General features: G+C 46.0%; 1 protein-coding gene across 1 annotated transcript in view; it reads left to right on the plus strand.

Annotated features, from left to right (window-relative positions):
* The first annotated feature begins 519 nt into the window (after positions 1-519).
* The window catches only part of HHAT (hedgehog acyltransferase), a 159417-nt gene continuing 140934 nt past the window's right edge, over positions 520-19002 (plus strand). The window contains exons 1-6 of the mRNA XM_062489272.1: positions 520-622; positions 1986-2053; positions 3235-3348; positions 3953-4147; positions 12096-12308; positions 14261-14432. Coding sequence (XP_062345256.1) covers positions 529-622; positions 1986-2053; positions 3235-3348; positions 3953-4147; positions 12096-12308; positions 14261-14432 — 856 coding nt within the window. The 5' untranslated portion in view covers positions 520-528. The remainder of the gene's footprint in view (positions 623-1985; positions 2054-3234; positions 3349-3952; positions 4148-12095; positions 12309-14260; positions 14433-19002) is intronic.

The raw sequence follows: 19002 nt of genomic DNA on the forward strand, positions 1-19002 counted from the left end.
CCTCCCTCCGCGGGGCGGGCGTCACCCGTGAGGGGCCGGGCGGGACCGGGCGTGGGTGGCCCGTGTGGCGGAGCGGCGGGAGCGGGGCCGCCTACTCGCCTGTGGGTGTGGACGCCTCCGCGTCCGAGGCCGCGGCTGCCGCTCCCTTCCTCTCCCGGCGGCACAGCCCTCCTCAGGTAAGGGAGCAGCGGGCGTGTCCCCTCCCCTCCGTCCTGCCCCGGGTCCCCGAAAGCAGCCGGGGTCCGGCCTTGGTGCTTTGCCCAGCGTCCCGCCAGCCGTGGTCCGTGCTGAGCCCTTGGACCCGGGGCCTCTGCAGCCGGCGCGGCCGGGTACGGCTCTCCTGCTCTCCCGGTGGCTGCGGGCGGAGCGGGGCCGCTTCCGAGCCGAGCCCGGCAGCGCGGGGTCGCGGAGCCGTGGTGCCCGTGCCGCGTGTCCAGCTGCTCGGTGCCTGCCTGCCCTCTGCCAGGAAACCGCTCCCCTCCTCTCCTTCCCGCAGGGAGGCGGCCGGCGGGAGCAGCTCCCGTGCCGATGTTGCTGCCGGCCTGGGAACTGTGCCTCTACGGGCTCCTGACCGTGGGCTCCCACCTCTACGCTTTCTACGAAGCGCACCAAGTGTCTCGAAGTAAGTGTGCGATGTGGGCGTGCTCGCTCGGGCGTAGCTTCCCGCCCGTGGCTGGCGAGGCTGTTTGGTGTGACTTCTCTGTAGTTGGTTTCTGCTTTGTTCCTGTACGAGGAGCCACTGTGTTCTTCCCAGCTGCCTACCTGCCCTATGCGAGGAAGCAGTAAGCAGGTGCCACCTGGGCAGGGAGCTTTCTCCCAGGGTTATTTTGCCTTTGAGTGCTAGGAAGGCTCATGGTGATGCTGTCCTCGGACGTGGAGGGAAAAGACGAGGGAAACCTCTGAAGCTCAGCTACTCGGATAGGGAAAATTCAGCAAAGTTGGGTTTGAATTGTCTTGTTTTTCCTGGCTAGTCACCAACAGCTCCTTGCGGGTGGGTGGTTCACAAGCAGCTGTGGCTTGTGATGGTACTTGTAAGGGGGTCTGAACCTGGAGAGGCCCTAGGGCAAGTTGTTATTCCCTGCTTGGAGCTCTGATGCTTCAGTGCTGAGTCCGGGACTCAGCAATGGTTGGGATTGTCTGTAGAGTTTTGTGGTCTGTTTATTTCCAAACACTTACCTCTACCTACCAGCCCGTTGGCAGTAGCTGCTATGGTGGCTTGGTTTGCTGCTGTAGAGCTATGTATTGCCGAGCAAGGGTAGGATTTTAAACAAATTAAGTACAATTTATAGATGAAAAGAAGCAGTGTATTTATGTATATGTATGGAAATAAAGGTTGCATTATAAAAGTATAACAAGCTAGAGAGGCTTTGCAAGGAATGTATATTGTTTCTTATTAGGTTTTAATCAGCAAGGTTCTTCATTAATGACTCTACCTGACTCTTAAAAGTGCTCAAGGGAAGAACAGAACTGCTAGAAAGACATTTGCAGAGCAGTGGAAGGAGTGCTGTGTAACTGGGTACAGAGCTGTGCACTTGTGCATACAGCAAGTCTTCTGCAGAAGTGGCAAAATGTGGTGGCAGTGGGCTCTAGAGGCAGCTTCTCTGAGCAGCTTTACACTGTTTTGGCTGTACTGGCCATGCTCGGGTCTGTGTCCCCCTTCTGCTCCAGTGGGAGAAGCCAGGCAGTTCTGAAAAATGGCAAGTGAGGGTTAGTGCAGGTCTTGTGTGGTAAAGGGTGGGTTACTGCTGCTGTCTCCATTGCCAGTGGGAATCAAAACACTGGTTCTGGGGAATTGCTTTGCTATTACTCTGGGGGCCACCCACCTAGTGAGCAGTGATGTGGTGACTTGCCCTTCCCTGGATATGGGTATCCTCACTGGTGGAGACCACATGGGAATATGTTGTTCTCGAGCAGCAGAGAACTCACCCCTGGCTCTTCCTGCTGTGGCTGCTGTGTCCTTATCCAAGGTTTGCTCTTCCCTGCAGAGTATGAAGCTGCAATGGACAGAAGGTTTGGGCTGGAGCCAGGGACTCTCTTTCAGGGGCTAAAAAAGGTAGGAGGGGTGACAGTGTCTCGTTTTGTGGCAACAATCGTGCCTCCCTGGCCTTTGTGCATCCAAACTTCTGATTTAGCTTTAGAAGTTTATAGTAATATGCTGATTTAGATATTTATATTTAATTTTAGTCTGATGTTTCTGATGAGGAAGAGAAATTGGCTAGGTGTGTCTGGATCTAAGAATCATGACCAAAGTTTTGTTCTTTTTCTTGATCCCTGGCTTAAGTGTTTATCCTTTGCTACATCTCTATCTTACTGTTTGGCCTTAAAACTCTGATTAACCTTGACACTTCCTGCAGCATTACCCTCTTTTTCTTGTTACTGGGTGATTTGGATAACGTTTTATGTCAATGAACCTGTTTTTCTCTTGGTTGGCCTGTAGTATAGCATAGAGGAGAACAGATTTTGAGGTGTAAGGCCTTAAAGAAACACAGTTGGTATTAAAAAAACCCAACAAAACAGTAAGAAAACTGAAGTCCTCTACCCCAAACCAAAAAACACATCCCAGTCATCCCTTACTTGCAGTTCTTCAAAAGGTTGTGAGGTCAAAATAATGCGACTAATCTTGAAGATTGCTTACACAAAAGCAGGAAGGCATGTCTGTGGAAGTGTTTTTGGTGTTTAGGCCTGCCATCACTGCTGGTAATGAACCTTTGAAATGTGCTTTTTAGAAAGCTTTAAGGCAGCTGAGATAAACTTTTAGTGAGGCTTTGTATTGGACATGGAATTACTGGCTGATCCCTCTTACCCACTTTAGGTAAAAAATCTCATGCCACAGCTAACTCCAGCTGACCTAACTCCATCTGATTGCAACTTGGCTTTGCTGGAATGGGGAGTTATCTTCCAGCAAAGCACTTTTCCACTGAAGTTCTTGGTTTTCCAAGGCAGAGAAGAGTTGCTCTTTGAATCCCTCAGGAGAGCTGAAGTTGCTCAGCTTCAGCATCAGTGTGAGGCTTAGGAGGCACAACACCATCTAAAGCTTTGTGTTCCTGAACTTTGCCCCATTGGAAGTGAAAATAATGCTGTCTGAATGCTGCTAGTGATCCAACTGGATTGCTGAAGTGGTGTTCCTGAGATGTGGGAGTTCTGCTGGGTACCACACAGCTGGTGTATTACAGGAGTATTCTTTTGTCCCTTATGGCCATATACTCATAATGACCAGTTCCCTTCATGCCACAGGACCCCATGGACTTTGAGTGGAGCTACTGGATTGAATGGGGAAGGGAACGTATACTATGGCTTCTGGCTGGTCACCTACTGGTATCACAGATGTCCAGGCACTTGGTGGAGAAGGTATGTAGGGATTTTCTTCATAGTAGGGAGTTTCTGATGGATTTGTTTACTGTGGACATGGGAAGCTTTGCAGTGAGGCCACTGAGAGTAAAAAATCTCATTCTGTGGTGTAAATTTTGTGTGAGGGTTCGTTGCTTTAATGTTTGGACACTTCATCCTCTAACCTTTACAAGCCTCTGCCTTGTAAGCCATTAAACAGCATTGTTTGACTTGTACACATAATAAGGGTGCAGCAGTTCCTTAGTGAGGGAAGGTATGTAAGGTGATGGTTACTTGGGTTTTGGCATGATTGCTAAATGATTGCATGACTGTGGGAAACAATCTGTGTGTGGTGTCACACCTGCTAGTTTGGGGAAAGAAAGGAAGAAGTTATGCTCTCCCTCAGATTAGGGAGGCTCTGGTTTTCCCATGATGCTACTACAGAAACACCTTTCCTTTCACTTTCAGGGATATGGTTGGGTTTATGTGTTTTTTCATGTGTGTTCCTCATCTTGATTGCATTTGTCTGTACTTCAGAACCTCTGTAGGCAGCACAGGTATTGAGTGTCTTTTTTCTTTAGAAATAATTAAACTAAATATTGTTAACTTTTTCTTTTTCTGACAGTATAAACCATGGTGCTTAATGGTTTATGGAATGGCTGCCTGCTGGTTGTTACTGGGAGTCAAGGGCTTTGCTGTCATTTTGTTACATGCAGCTATTTCCTTTGCTGTGGCTCAGTTTCAGCTGTCACTCCTGACATGGTTGTGCTCCCTTATTCTTCTGTCCACTTTACGCATACCAGCGGTGGAGGAAACCAAGGTAATATGAGATGGACTAATTAAGCATCAAATTAATTATGGTGATGGTTGTATGTAATGGCATGTATTTCTATGGCAGCATACTGTCCGTTCAGTTGGTATAAGCAGGGGTTGGTTTGAGAAATCGTGAGCAGTAGCACTGCAGTGACTCATGCTGGAGCTTCTCCAGTTAGAAAAGTCACATTTGTCTCTCCCAGTGGTCAGTGCATTGGGATCAAAGTATGTCCTTTCATGTGTGAGTGGTATTCAGTAGTAGAGTATGATAATACTTCACCAGTGCTCTATTAAACACATGTGTCCTGGTTTGAAAGACAGGTGTTTGCTGAGGAAAGTAGAAGCCTCCCTTTGGACTGAAAAATGTGATCCTTCCTTCCTACAGATTATTATGATTTTGAAATTAAGAGAGCTCTCAGGCAAAGATATGGGGATAGGAATAACAGTTCTTTACTAGTATAACTAACAAGACAAACAAGAACAACAACAGCTATGAAATTACCCACAAACAGAACAGTAACTCAGTCCCAGTGTTTTTTGGCTGCAGGCACCTTTTCCCTGAGCTGCAGTTCCTGGTGCTGGGGGTGGGCGGGTCCCGCAGAGCTGCAGGAGGGCTGGGGGTGATGGCAGAGCTGTCCCAGGGGGACAGAGAGAGATGGAGAGAGAGAGCCCTCCGCTCACGGTGTGGGTCCCGATGCTCAGCAGAGTGCTGGATGGTGGAAGGTTACAGTGAGAAGGCAGCAGGGCAGGGTCTGACAGCAGTGAGGATGGCTCCCGACACTGGGATGGCAGAGATGGGGCAGAGGAGGCAATCGTCCTTCTCGTCCGAACTCCGCGGGGGAAATAGGGCAAGCCAGAGCCTTCAGCTTCCTCTTCTGGATGTTTGAATCTCGCGGGGTTTCTCTCCTCTCTCCCCTCCCCCTTGCCACCAGGGCCCAGTCAACAGGTATCTTAGCATGACAATGGGGAAAATTCCACAGAGGGAAAAGGGAAAGAACCAACCCCCAATATTATCCACCCCGAATTTTCCCCTACCATCATGTTACATCAAATTAAAATCTTCAAATTATAGACATCCATACAGTTACAGATACAGGCACAGTAGTGTACGTAGTTCACCCTAAAACGAGGTCTCCTTGAGGTATGCAGCGGGTCTTTCCATCCCTTTGCATCACCCACCAGGTACAACCTGGTCCTTGAGCGAAAACCACCCCACGAATTGGATTGTCTTTGCTGGAGGCAGAGTTCACCCAAACAGTTTTTCCTAGCATACCTCTCATATGCACCACTGGAACCTTGTCCCCATCTGGTGTTCTCAAGGGCTCAGACTGGGCAGGGCCTGCTCGATTAGTGGAACCTCAGGTGTTCACTAACCATGTGGCCTTTGGCAGATTAATCTCCCAGTTTTTGAAAGTCCCCCCACCCAGTGCTTTCAAGGTGGTTTTAAGCAGCCCATTGCACCGTTCCACTTTCCCAGCCGCTGGTGCGTGATAAGGAATGTGGTACACCCACTCGATGCCGTGTTCTCTGGCCCAGGTGCTTATGAGGCTGTTCTTGAAATGAGTCCCATTGTCTGACTCAATTCTCTCAGGGGTACCATGTCTCCAAAGGACTTGCTTTTCCAGGCCCAGGATGGTGTTGCGGGCAGTGGCGTGAGGCACAGGGTAGGTCTCCAACCATCCAGTGGTGGCTTCCACCATGGTCAGCACGTAGCGCTTGCCTTGGCGTGTCTGAGGCAGTGTGATGTAGTCAATCTGCCAGGCCTCCCCATACTTATATTTGGACCACCGCCCCCCATACCAGAGGGGCTTCACTTGCTTGGCTTGCTTGATGGCAGCACACGTCTCACAGTCATGGATAACCTGGGAAATGCTGTCCATGGTTAGATCCACCCCTCGGTCTCATGCCCACTTATAGGTAGCATCTCTGCCTTGGTGACCTGAGGCATCGTGGGCCCATCGAGCCAGGAACAATTCTCCCTTGTGTTGTCAGTCTAAGTCTATCTGTGACACCTCTATCCTTGCAGCCTGATCTACTTGCTCATTGTGTCGGTGCTCCTCATTAGCCTGACTCTTGGGGACATGGGCATCTACATGACGGACTTTTACGGGTAGCTTCTCTACCCAACTGGCAATGTCTTTCCACTCATCAGCAGCCCAGATTGGTTTTCCCCTACGTTGCCAGTTAGCTTTTTTCCATCTTTCCAGCCAACCCCACAGAGCATTGGCTACCATCCATGAATCAGTGTAAAGGTAAAGCTTTGGCCACTTCTCTCTTTCAGCAATGTCCAGGGCCAGCTGAACGGCTTTGAGTTCAGCAAGTTGACTTGATCCACCTTCTCCTTCAGTAGCTTGTGTAACCTGTCGTGTGGGGCTCCATACGGCTGCTTTCCACTTCTGGTTCATCCCCACGATGCGACAGGAACCGTCAGTGAAAAGAGTGTAGCGAGTTTCATCTGTTGGCAGTTGGTTGTATGGCGGGGCTTCATCAGCCCGGGTCACTTGTTCTTGTTCCTCTTCATTGGCAAGACCAAAATTTTCACCTTCTGGCCAGTTTGTAATTATTTCCAAAATTCCAGGGCGATTTGGGTTTCCAATACGGGCGCGCTGTGTGATGAGGGCGGTCCACTTGCTCCATGTGGCATCAGTGGTGTGGTGGGTAGAGGGGACCTTCCCTTTAAACATCCACCCCAGCACTGGTAGTCGGGGTGCCAGGAGGAGCTGTGCTTCTGTGCCAATCACCTCTGAGGCAGCTTGAACTCCTTCATAAGCAGACAAGATCTCCTTCTCTGTTGGGGTGTAGTTGGCTTCAGACCCTCTGTAACTTCGGCTCCAGAATCCCAGAGGTCGGCCTCGGGTCTCACCAGGTACCTTCTGCCAAAGGCTCCAGGACAAGCCCTTGTTCCCGGCTGCAGAGTAGAGCACATTCTTCACCTCTGGTCCCGTCCTGACTGGGCCGAGGGCTACAGCATGAGCGATCTCCTACTTGATCTGGGCAAAGGCTTGCTGCTGCTCAGGGCCCCAGTGGAATTTGTTCTTATTCCGGTTGACCAGGTAGAGAGGGCTCACGATCTGGCTGTGCTCAGGAATGTGCATTCTCCAAAAGCCTATGGCACCTAGGAAAGCTTGTGTTTCCTTCTTGTTGGTTGGTGGAGACATCACGGTGATCTTATTGATGACCTCAGTGGGGATTTGGCGCCGCCCATCTTGCCACTTTACTCCCGGGAACTGGATCTCTCGGGCAGGACCTTTGACTTTGCTCCTCTTGATGGCGAAAACCAGCTCCCAGCAGAATCTGGATGATCTTTTCTCCTTTCTCAAATACTTCCATTGCCGTGTTCCCCCACACAATGATGTCATCGATGTATTGCAGATGTTCTGGAGCTTCACCCTTTTCCAGTGCAGCCTGGATCAGTCCATGGCAGATGGTGGGGCTGTGTTTCCACCCTTGGGGCAGTCGGTTCCAGGTGTACTGCACGCCGCTCCATGTGAAAGCAAACGGAGGCCTGCACTCTGCTGCCAGAGGAATGGAGAAAAATGCATTGGCAATGTCAATGGTGGCGTACCACTTTGCTGCCTTGGACTCCAGCTCGTACTGGAGTTCCAGCATGTCCGGCACGGCAGCGCTCAGCGGTGGAGTCACTTCATTCAATGCATGATAGTCCACAGTCAATCTCCATTCTCCGTCAGACTTGCGCACAGGCCAGATGGGGCTGTTGAAGGGTGAGTGGGTTTTGCTGACCACCCCTTGGCCCTGCAGCTCACGGATCATCTTGTGGATGGGGATCACGGCATCTCGATTTGTCCTGTACTGCCGGTGGTGCACTGTGGAGGTGGCAATTGGCACTTGCTGCTCCTTCACCTTCAGGAGTCCCACTGCAGATGGGCTCTCTGACAGTCCAAGCAAGGTGGTCAATTGCTTAATGCCTTCTGCCTCTACAGCAGCTATTCCAAAAGCCCACCTGAGTCCCTTTGGGTCTTTGTAATAGCCATTCCTGAGGAAGTCTATGCCTAGAATACACAGTGCCTCTGGGCCAGTCACAATTGGCTGCTTCTGCCACTCCTTCCCAGTCAGGCTCACCTCAGCCTCCAGCAAAGTCAATTCCTGTGATCCCCCTGTCACCCCAGCAATAGAAACAGGCTCTTCCCCCACATGTTCTGATGGTATTAGGGTGACCTGTGAACCAGTATCAACTAATGCCCTATGTTTTTGTGGCTCTGATGTGCCAGGCCATCGGATCCACACCGTCCAAAAGACCCGGTTTTCCCGTGCCTCTCCCTGGCTAGAGGCAGGGCCCCTCTAGCACTGGTTATTATTTCCTTCCTGGACATACATGTTGGAGGTTCCCTCAAGGGGATCTGACAAATCATCCTCCCTTTTGTAATACCCTGCATCTTGGTTATGGGGAGTTGAGGCTACCTTCACTTTAGTGGAGCTCTCTTGGTTAGTGTTTCCCTCCCTGAGTTGACACATCTGTGCTGTCAACCCAGAAGTGGGTTTCCCATCCCACCTTCTCATGTCTTCCCCATGGTCACGCAGAAAGAACCACAGGTCAGCTCGTGGGGTGTATCCTCTCTCCCTAGCTGGGGGACGTTGGGCTCTAACTGTGGTATCCGTGACTCGCACTGGTGCTGCACTGACCTTCTTCATCTCCTCTTTGAGTTCCCTAATCACAGCAGAGACCTGAGCCTGCATTGGGCCATTCATTATACTCTCAAAATTTCTGAGCTTATTGGCAACAGAACCCACTGTCTCTTGGTTGTTGTCGACATTAATAGCTGCAATGAATGTGGTGTATTGAGATGGCCCCAGGTGTGCGAGATTCCACAACATCTGCCCTGTGCACCTGACCTTGTTGGGGTCATCGTCATGTTGTCCACCTCTCCCAAAGAGTATCTCCAGTACTGCCACTTCTCTCAGCTGTTGGATCTCCTCCTCAGCGGTCTTCCAGCGCATTCTATGGTGGTGCTCCTGCATTCTCTCTCTATGGACAAACCTCTCTCTTACACTCATTAAAAGCTGCTCCCAGAGGGAAAGGGGGCCTGGTTCCCTTACGAATATGTGATCCACACCTGAGTCCTGGGCCAGGGGTCCCAAATTCCTTGCCTCAGTACCATCCAGTTGCACACCTGTACCCATAAGGTCCCAGACCCGCAGTAACCACGTTGTAAAAGCCTCACGGCCCCTTCGTACAACATCTTTACGCAGATTACGGAGACTCTCGTACGACAGGGACTCTGTGACGATCTCAACCTCTGACTCCCCTGCTGGTTGTGAGGGCCCTGCTTTCTGATCCTTATTATCTAGGTGCTTTGTTTTCACCTTAGACTTGCTAGTTTCCACGGGGGCAACTGCTGCTGGCTGTGAGTGCCCTTGCAGTTCAGCTAGAACTTGGAGAGATGTAACATTTGTGGATTCCACTGCTGCACCATCAGGTTCTCCCTCTTTAAGGCAGGGGGAGAGTTTCTCAAGTGCTGGAGAAAGGTACTCCTTCAGCATCTGGCCCATCTCCTTCACTAGAAACCCCACCCACTCTGGATGGTTCCTTTCTGAGGTGAGCTCTGGGGCAGAATCAGGCTCAGGGGCAGCATCCTTAACTTCTGGGTCAAGGTCAGGTTCTGGGGCAGAATCCTTAGTCTCTGTGGCAGGGGCAGGGTCAGGCTCTGGGGCAGAATCCTTAGTCTCTGGGGCAGGGCCAGGCTCTGGGGCAGGATCCCTACTTCTTGGGGGGTGTATCAGGGTTGTCATCCAAGTCAATCTCCCCTCATCTCTGAATGTTAAATAGAACAGGTTTACAAGGCCTATTAGCAATGTCAGCCACTGTATGATATCATTACCACTTAGAAGAGATTTGAACCCTTCAAAAACTGGTGGAGCAGACCCAAAAAACTGTAAGGGGTTGGGACAAAATTTTTCCTGGTGTCATATCCTCACAGTATGTACCATTATTAAAGTAACCCCAAAAACATACAGTTAAAGTGTGATAGCTCTGGATCCATGTACCCACCTTCCAGAGGAAGTTAAAAATCCATGAATTTCTCACGTTATCAGCCCACAAAATGAACTGGATAATAGTTAGAGCAGCCTGAGTTATAGGACCCATGTTCAAGTAAGGGATTGCAAATGGGAGAGATAAAGCTGTGGCCACATGGAGCCCAAACCACGGTAAGCTGGACAACATGATGCCACCTAACACAAAACTGAGGTAACTCAAGAACTGTTATTCCTTTTTCACCCCTTCCTCTCAATGCCCTCGGGCCCCACGTTGGGCGGCCAAAATCTGTCCTGGTTTGAAAGACAGGTGTTTGCTAAGGAAAGCAGAAGCCTCCCTTTGGACTGAAAAATGTGATCCTTCCTTCCTACAGATTATTATGATTTTGAAATTAAGAGAGCTCTCAGGCAAAGATATGGGGATAGGAATAACAGTTCTTTACTAGTATAACTAACAAGACAAACAAGAACAACAACAGCTATGAAATTACCCACAAACAGAACAGTAACTCAGTCCCAGTGTTTTTTGGCTGCAGGCACCTTTTCCCTGAGCTGCAGTTCCCGGTGCTGGGGGTGGGCGGGTCCCGCAGAGCTGCAGGAGGGCTGGGGGTGATGGCAGCGCTGTCCCAGGGGGAGAGAGAGAGATGGAGAGAGAGCTCTCCGCTCACGGTGTGGGTCCTGGTGCTCAGCAGAGTGCTGGATGGTGGAAGGTTACAGTGAGAAGGCAGCAGGGCAGGGTCTGACAGCAGTGAGGATGGCTCCCGACGCTGGGATGGCAGAGATGGGGCAGAGGAGGCAATCGTCCTTCTCGTCTGAACTCCGCGGGGGAAATGGGGAGAGCCAGAACCTTCCATCTGCTCTTCTGGATGTTTGGATATCGAGGGGTTTCTCTCCTCTCTCCCCTCCCCCTTGCTACCAGGGCCCAGTCAACAGGTATCTTAGCATGACAATGGGGAAAATTCCACAGAGGGAAAAGGGAAAGAACCAACCCCCAACAACATGTCATTGGAACTCTAATCATGGCAATTCAAGTTACTGGGTTTAGGGTTTGTATTCAGTAGATACTCAGTTAAGCCTGCCTGTAGTTTTTGGTGACTGTGACTTCTGCAGGGAGGGAGACTTTCCTCCAACACTTTGATTTGTACCAAATGAGTTACTTGCATCAATTAGCTCTAAGCAAGCTCAGTTTTCCTCTTCCTCTAGTGGCTTTTCCTGTGTAGTAGAGATATGGAAAAACTACTGACCAGTTGTGAGGGAATGTCCTGTTGTATTTTATTGGACCAATGGGAAAAACTGGATGTTTGTTATAAGGATTGTTGCCCTGATGTTCAGGGGAGGGGGAATGAGTATGTAGAATCTCATGTGGCATGGTCAGTTTTGTGATTTGCTCTGGTGAGGAGGACTGCTGCAATACAAATTGTCAGGCTACATTTGCTGATGTTTCCAGGTTTTTTCGTGGTCATAGGCTTTTATTGTTGGCAACAAGTGTGATAATAAGTGTCAAAGAACCAGTAAATGCTCAGTAACACCTGTTCCAGCCTTAAGTTTTCTCAGGAGGGACTGATTCTCTTTACATCTCTAGTAGTCCCTTGGTTATCAGCTGTGTTGTGGTTTGAATATTGTAGTGCTGGACTAAATCTGAGGTAGATGATGTTTCATTTCTGTAAGAAGAGCTCTCCTCCTGTCCTAGTTCTTCACAGCCCAACATGTTTCTGAAATCAAGCTGTTGTCTCTTTATGCTGGCTGCAGTAGCTCTGGAGGACCTTTCTCTGTCGAAAGCCAGTGCTTGTTGTTCATGTATTTAGTGCTGTTCACTTCAGATTCTCATTCCCGCTGCTATTGGCTTTAGTTTCTTCCTGCTGTTGCTGACCTCAAAAGTTGAGATCTGAATAGACATTGCTGTCTTGCCATAGAGAAAAACACAGCATTGCACCATCGTGACCTGGCTTTGTTTTGTTTTGCAGAGAAAGTGGTATGACACTGAAAATGAGTATTATCTGCTGCTCTTCACTGTGTCTGTCCGCTGCCTCTTCTGCACTAGCTTCAGCCTGGAGTACTGCTGGCATGCACCTACCCAGAAGTCATCCCACTCATTCCCCTGGATGCTGGCATATGTCTTTTACTATCCTACATTCCACAATGGACCCCTCGTGAATTTTGATGAATTCAGTAAGCAGGTAACAGTGGTTGTTCTTTGGGTGTCTAAAGCTGTCTTCCACATAATGATGATAAAATCAACATAATACTATAGGAATGTGACAATTTTGTGTGTCTCATGAGGAATTTTGTAATGTCCTGGATATTGACTTTTTAGGCAAACCTGTCTCCCCAAGTTCTTCTTCTTCACAGGATGTTCTTGTCTGACATCAGGTCCATCCCTTCAGCCAGGGAACCAGTGACATGCTTTGTTATATTTGGAGAGTGTTCATAATGTTAGCATGCAGCTGCTGGACTGTTTTTTTATTTTCTTCTTCATCAGGTGAAATAAAGCTAGTATTTTCAGTATAAGCTTGCTATTAACTCTGAAAAAGATTTCAGAGTTGCAGGAAGCTGGCAGATTGTATTGGGAATTCCTGAAAACTCCAGTTTTCCCCTCATGTTGATGTGAAAACAGGTGATGACTTACCACGAGCACTTTGCTTCAACCGAGCAGCTTGTTTAAAATATAAGACCTATGGATTTTACATGATGGGGAAAGTCCATGTTTTCATCCTTTATTGCTTCCCATATTTTCTTACGTACTTGAGTAAGAAGTGGTATCACAACCTGTTACATCTATAGTTAAAATTATTGTGTCAAAGCGGATTAGTGAACATTTCAAACCATAAAACTGCTTTTTCAGTTTATGCATAGAAGCCTAGGGATTGCTTGCTTCTGGTTATATTTGTGAGTTTTCTGTTGAAGCCAAAGCAAATACTGGGCTTTCTGAAACTAGATTCTGGCGGATCCCTGAGTAAAAAGTTCTATGGTCATTTTTTCCACTTGCTTTGGAAGATGCAAGGATGAATGTTACCTTGGGCTGGATATTGCGGGAAAAGTCTGCATAGTCTTGCATAGAAACTCTTTACTAATTACTGTTTTGTAGAAATTCTGGAGCTGGAGACAGTGAACTGCTGTATGGCCCAAAGAGTGTAATACCAGTTCTGGCAACTGGCTTCTCTGCCAGGCAAAAATAAGACACTGACACTAGGTCACTGGCCTTGTTGAATTTTTGGGTTGAAACAAGGCAGAGCAGTTCTACACATGGGTTTGAAGGCCTGTTTTGCAAATCCCTGTGATAAAATGGTGGTCTCCAAGCTTTCACCTAGCTGATACAAAGGAGCTCCAAATGAGCGTGTATGTTAATTACACTGTGCTTGGGACTGAGGGCCTGTGCAGATGAGTTGGTTACTTCTCTTATACGTGCATTTTTGGTGGCCAGTTAGAGACTGGGAAAGGAAATGTTGCGCACAATAATAGATGTATAATGCATGACTTAATTTTTAGGCAATCCTGTGTTTCTGATTTTTGATTCTATTCTCTTTTATTGTGGAAAGGTGGTACAATAATAATATGCCAATGTGCTTACTGTAGTTTAGAATTAGGAGCCTCTTGAGAAGCCTGTCAACTGCAAACTTTGCCTTATCTGATATTTAACTTGCACTTCCATTTTCTCAGCACGTTCTATAGGTCTTGCTGACTTTGGCAATGCTGTGGGAGAAAACTTAAGAACTGTCCAAAAGGAATCAATTCACTGCAGTTGGTAGAAATTGGAGGTATTTTAAGAGTAAGCAGTCATTGTTCCTGTGTTTGGAAAGGCTGCTTGGAAAGCCTTCTTCTTCATAGCTGTAGTTTCTTTAATTTTATATATTATCTCCAGAGGTCAAGTTGCAGGAATTAAAGTCTCGTGTCTGGATTCTGTTCAAGTTAACGACAGCTGGCCTTTTTTACAACAGTTTAGTGCAATGTGCCTTCACATTTGGCTTCTTGTTGGTTTCTACTGCTTACTAAGATTGAGAATGGAGAGACCAGTGTCGCTCTAGAGTGCGTCAGGAATTTCCAAAAAATGTAGTCAAAAGATCCCAGAATGAATTTTTTGAGAAAAAAGGCCAGTTTTGTGCCAGGTAACCTCTTTGGATTTCTTCTTTAGATGAGGAGACAAGAAGCTTTCAGTGTGAAGACCAATCTCAGCATCTTAATTGTGGGCATAATTCGTATTTTCTTTTGGTGGTGTCTGGCTGAGCTGATGATTCACCTCATGTATATCCATGCTCTCTACAGTAGTGCTCTGCCTTTGGAATCTGCATCTTACTGGGCCTTGGGTGAGTATAGAAACAATAGCAGAAATCTTTCTTCTTCTCCCACTTCAAGAACCCCAGTCTGCATCACTTTTATGTCCATTTGTAGTTACTTAAATGTAGCACATTATAGCCAGCCACTGTCAGAAAGGTGGTCTACAGACTCTTAATAGAACATGTAGATTCTCCATAAGATTAGTTGAACTTATTGAGCTGCTTCCTAAATTAAAAATATTCTGTACTTTTTCCAGCTTAGACTATGTCTCTAAACTTTGGTCTAAAGTGATTCACCTCCTCAAGTCATAGAAGTGGGCACTTAAAAGGAATTTATTTAGTTTGGGGATGGAGGAGGGGAGATGTTGAGAATTATTTTTATCTCCTTGTGATTGGTGTATCTAGTTTGCATTCACATTGAAAAGTAAAAGGACAAAACTTGTGAAAATAGTAGTGGGAAGGACTTGCAAATAAGGTAACCTGAAAGCAGTAGTCAGTGCCTCTCAGTTCTGTTTTCCTGCTTGGCCTCCCCCACTTCTGCCCTGTCTGCAGCTCCCTGATATTTCATTAAAATGCCCAGCTGTGAGGAAAGAGTAAATCAGCAAAAGCTTTAGGTGATGGTATGTAAGCAGCTGGCATATGTGGTTGATTAGGGTTCCTGCCTGTACTCCTCAGCTGTATCACCAGGTGGGAAACAAAAAAAAGCAAAGAAACTGCAGAAACTTAAAAGTGGGTTCTCTAAAAGCCTTGGCTATTCCTGACTTGCAGGAGGTGTCTCCTACACCAGGGATCGATGCATACACTCATACAGTCCTGTCCAGCACTTGCTGAAGCTCACCTGTGTCACCACTTTGTGTGTGTTGGAGAATACTCTTGGACTGCACTGGACTCTGGTCAGCAGAGGGCAATGTGTGCACTCTCTGTGTACCTGTGTGTGCATACATACACACTTGAAACATGTTTTAGTATAGAATTTTTATATCTAAAAAAGGGCAAGGGCAGATGGAGACAAGGAGAGGGAGAGGTTTGCCTCAGTGGTTTGTTGCTTGTTCTACTCCTCACTCAGTCACTGTCACTTTAGAAAGGGGATTCTGAATTTCCATTTTCTATTCTAAATGTCAATTCATTGATGAGTTAAATCTGTTAGCTCCTAGTGCTTCTCTGTGTTACAAAAAGCTGGCTGCTTGATAATGGAGGGAAGGCTCCAGAATTAGGGATGAAATGTTCCAGCTGTGTTGCTACTGGTGGATTCCTCCCTCCCTTCAATACTACCAGTGTTGATTTTATAGGGTGGGGAGAGAGTTACTTTATGGACAGCAGCTAAGTTGTCTGTGTATTTATTTGATGAAATAAAGTGTGTTATCCTAAAATTAAAATGCATTTTGAACAGAGGGTTAGAAAAGGTTAAAATGCCTCAAAACAACAGGAGATGAAAGCATTGTTAGAGCAAATTTGGACTGTAAATATGCCTGATTTCAAATTATTATTGCATTTTTAACTATTGTATTTTAACAAGCTGCTTGTGGAGAACCTGCCTGTAGGAGAGGTGTACTCAAACTGTAACCCTATTCTCACTGAGCTTTGTTTTTGTAATAATGTAGGCAGGTGTTTAAAATACAGTATAAATGAGATTTTGAGCTACAAGTCGGTCACTGTTTTCTGCACAGGTTTTATCACAATAATTATATAGGTTACCTAAGACTCAAATCAGTGATAGGCCACTGCTGTGACTTGTTTTAGGGAGTTACCAATATAGGAGTATGGTAATAGTAATAATAACTGATAATAATTCATTATTAAATCTTACTGGACCCTTATGGATCTTACCATGCTTCTACACCAGTTCTTATACTGAGTCAAACACTCCCCTCTCTTGCTTTGCATGCTGTGTTATTAGAACTAATTTCATCAGATAACTGAGCCTTAAGACCAAGGAAGCAGCTTGCTGTTGACTCAGGAGGATTACCCATGGTATGTAAGCCTTTCTGCCCTGATGGGGTTAGTTCATTTTGGGTTTCCTGTTTGACAACAGCAGCTTCAAAATAGTGTGTAGCATGTACTTACATTGTGATTCCTGGCTGCCCTGGTAGCCTGGTAAACTGAAGGGAAAGGCTGTGAGGCTGTTCTGCGGTTACCTCGAATTAGGGAGCTTATATCTGCTACTGCATTTTTTTATTCTGGGGTAACTTTGAGCAAGGGGCAGTAAATGTGCAGGCAAGTGCAGTGCAGGCAAGACAGCACTCCTGTGAGATTTTGCTCATAGCACCTAAAGGCAATGTCAATCTACTCATGGCGGTGAAGCTACAGTGTGTTCTGTATCACTGTGTGGTGTTCCTGTAAGGTGAGACAACAAAGAAATAAAAATATACTCCAAAACTAAACCCTGAGTTACAATACTTGTTAAAAAATGCCACTGTATAACACTGCCATTTCTGGCCATGTAAAGCAGAAATGCTAAAGTGACCTAAACCAACATTGCTAAGGGCACACAGGTAAAAAATTAGAAAAAATGAGACTGTTACCCAGCAGTAAGGGAAGTATTTTCTCTTGTGTGGATGGAATTCTAGAAGCAGCAATGTACCAAGTGGTGCAATATAACTTTTCAGTAACCAAATATTAGGTCCCACATCCAGAGCAGAATGAGAAATACGGTGGGGCTGTATCCAACTCTATGCCTGTTTGCTATATATGTACGGCTCTTCAGTTTGTGGAAGGGATGTTAATGTCTGAACACAGAATTAATTTAAAGATATCAGCTGTGAATTGCAGGACTGTTATTTATTGGTCCCAGGGAGCCATTGTTTGGAGAATGTGAGCATTTTCCAGAATTCACAAATCATTGTGTGTCCGTTCACAAATGTTTGTGTCTGTGGATAGTTAGCTCTTGACATACTGAGCAATATCAGAGCATTTGTGCTTTTTAAATGATGACTATCAAATGCAGTGTTTATAGCAATTCCATGGTTTTGTCTTAATGCTGCATCTCATTCTGGTAGCATCAGTCAGATTGGCTGAAAGAACTGGGTGCTTTCAGAATTAATGACACAGCAGGAAGACCCATATTCCATGTTAATGGAAGCCATGGTAGTCCATTCTTCTCAGTTTTAACATTAATTTGGAATAATTTTCTGCCTTTACATTTTATACTGTAGAAATGTAGATTTGCAGGCATCAAGGATAAAAACCACTATGAATTCTAGTATCTTGATGAATTGTAGCATACTGGAAAAATAGCTACACTGTGCCAGATCAGGGTTTCATCTGTTCTACAGAGTAGTTTTGGATAGGGTATGTAATGAAGCAAGAGAAAGGAAATGAGTAGAAGACAGGTAGATTGGTGATCCTTTTCAATGTCTGTTCTTCAAGCTTCTGCAGCTGAATGACAAATTCATTGACAAGTGGTAGTGGGGAGCTTAATAGCATTGGTTGAAAGAGCTGAAATTGAAACAAGTGATTTTTTTTCTTTGCTATGACAATGTAGACTATCAGTGGTAAAATTCACTCTGCTGAGGTACATTCTATTGTAGAGAAACTGAAATGTGTGTTGCTAGGTCATTTGTGTGTTAAGTCTGATACTGAAAATGCAGATGTTGGAAGAAGCACTGCCTGTATTTTCCTGATGAGGATTCATATTTATCCTGGTGATTCAGCACCATCTACTTATCTCTGCTCATCTGAGCAGAGCTTCACGTCCATCTGGCAAGGTACAGAGAATGATGAAAGACCGAAGTGTGTATGAGAATATGTTGTTGAATGGAATTGTTGCACTGGATTAATCTGGATCTTAATAGATCCTATAAAATGTGAAAATATATTTTACTAGGAATCTGTGCTTTGTCAGAGGTGTGTGATGTATAGATATACATCTGAGATGTACACACATGATAGAATGTTGTGAATTCTTTGAGTTAATGTATCGGTCCTAACCATATGAGGTTTTCTGTTCTAGTGAAGCATTTACAAGGTAGTGCCAATTAGCTATCACTGTTTTAATTATTAACTAGGCTCTACTACTTCAAAAGGGTATTTTCATATGAGTGGCATGTAAGTCAGTCTAGAATATGATCTGTTCAAAGGTGGAGCCTTGTGGTTTAATCTGGAGTTGCTTGATCCCATGTTTTGTTAGAAGAAGAAAAGTTATATATGTTCTTTGACAGTGAGACCTACAGAGTGGTCTGTGTAAATTGGATGTATAGTGCTGGTTTTGATGTGTTTTCAGTTTTTTCTGATAAACCCACAGATAGGAAATAGTTTTCTGGGTTAATTTTCAGAAGCATGCAGTGTTTTGCTGTTGAAATCAGGGTATCTGTTTATCTAAGTAGTAGTGAAATACTAAGAGGAGTCTGAGATTGTTTTCCATCCTGAAAAAGAGTGGTAAGGAGAAATTGATGAAATACTTAGTGTCTTGAGGTCTGTTTTGAAAATTGGAAATACAAGCACAAATCAGAAAACTTAGATTTATATATTTTTTTCTAAAATATTGAGTTGTTCCCTGTAGAAAGAAATGTTCCTGTATGTTATTTTTCTAATCTTTTCTGTAGGCTAAACTTCAAGATCATATTGGCAATTAACCCACTTCTATGACTACTTTTTACTCATG

The sequence above is a fragment of the Cinclus cinclus genome, chromosome 3, assembly GCF_963662255.1.
Source record: "Cinclus cinclus chromosome 3, bCinCin1.1, whole genome shotgun sequence".
In the NCBI taxonomy this organism is placed as follows: Eukaryota; Metazoa; Chordata; class Aves; order Passeriformes; family Cinclidae; genus Cinclus; species Cinclus cinclus.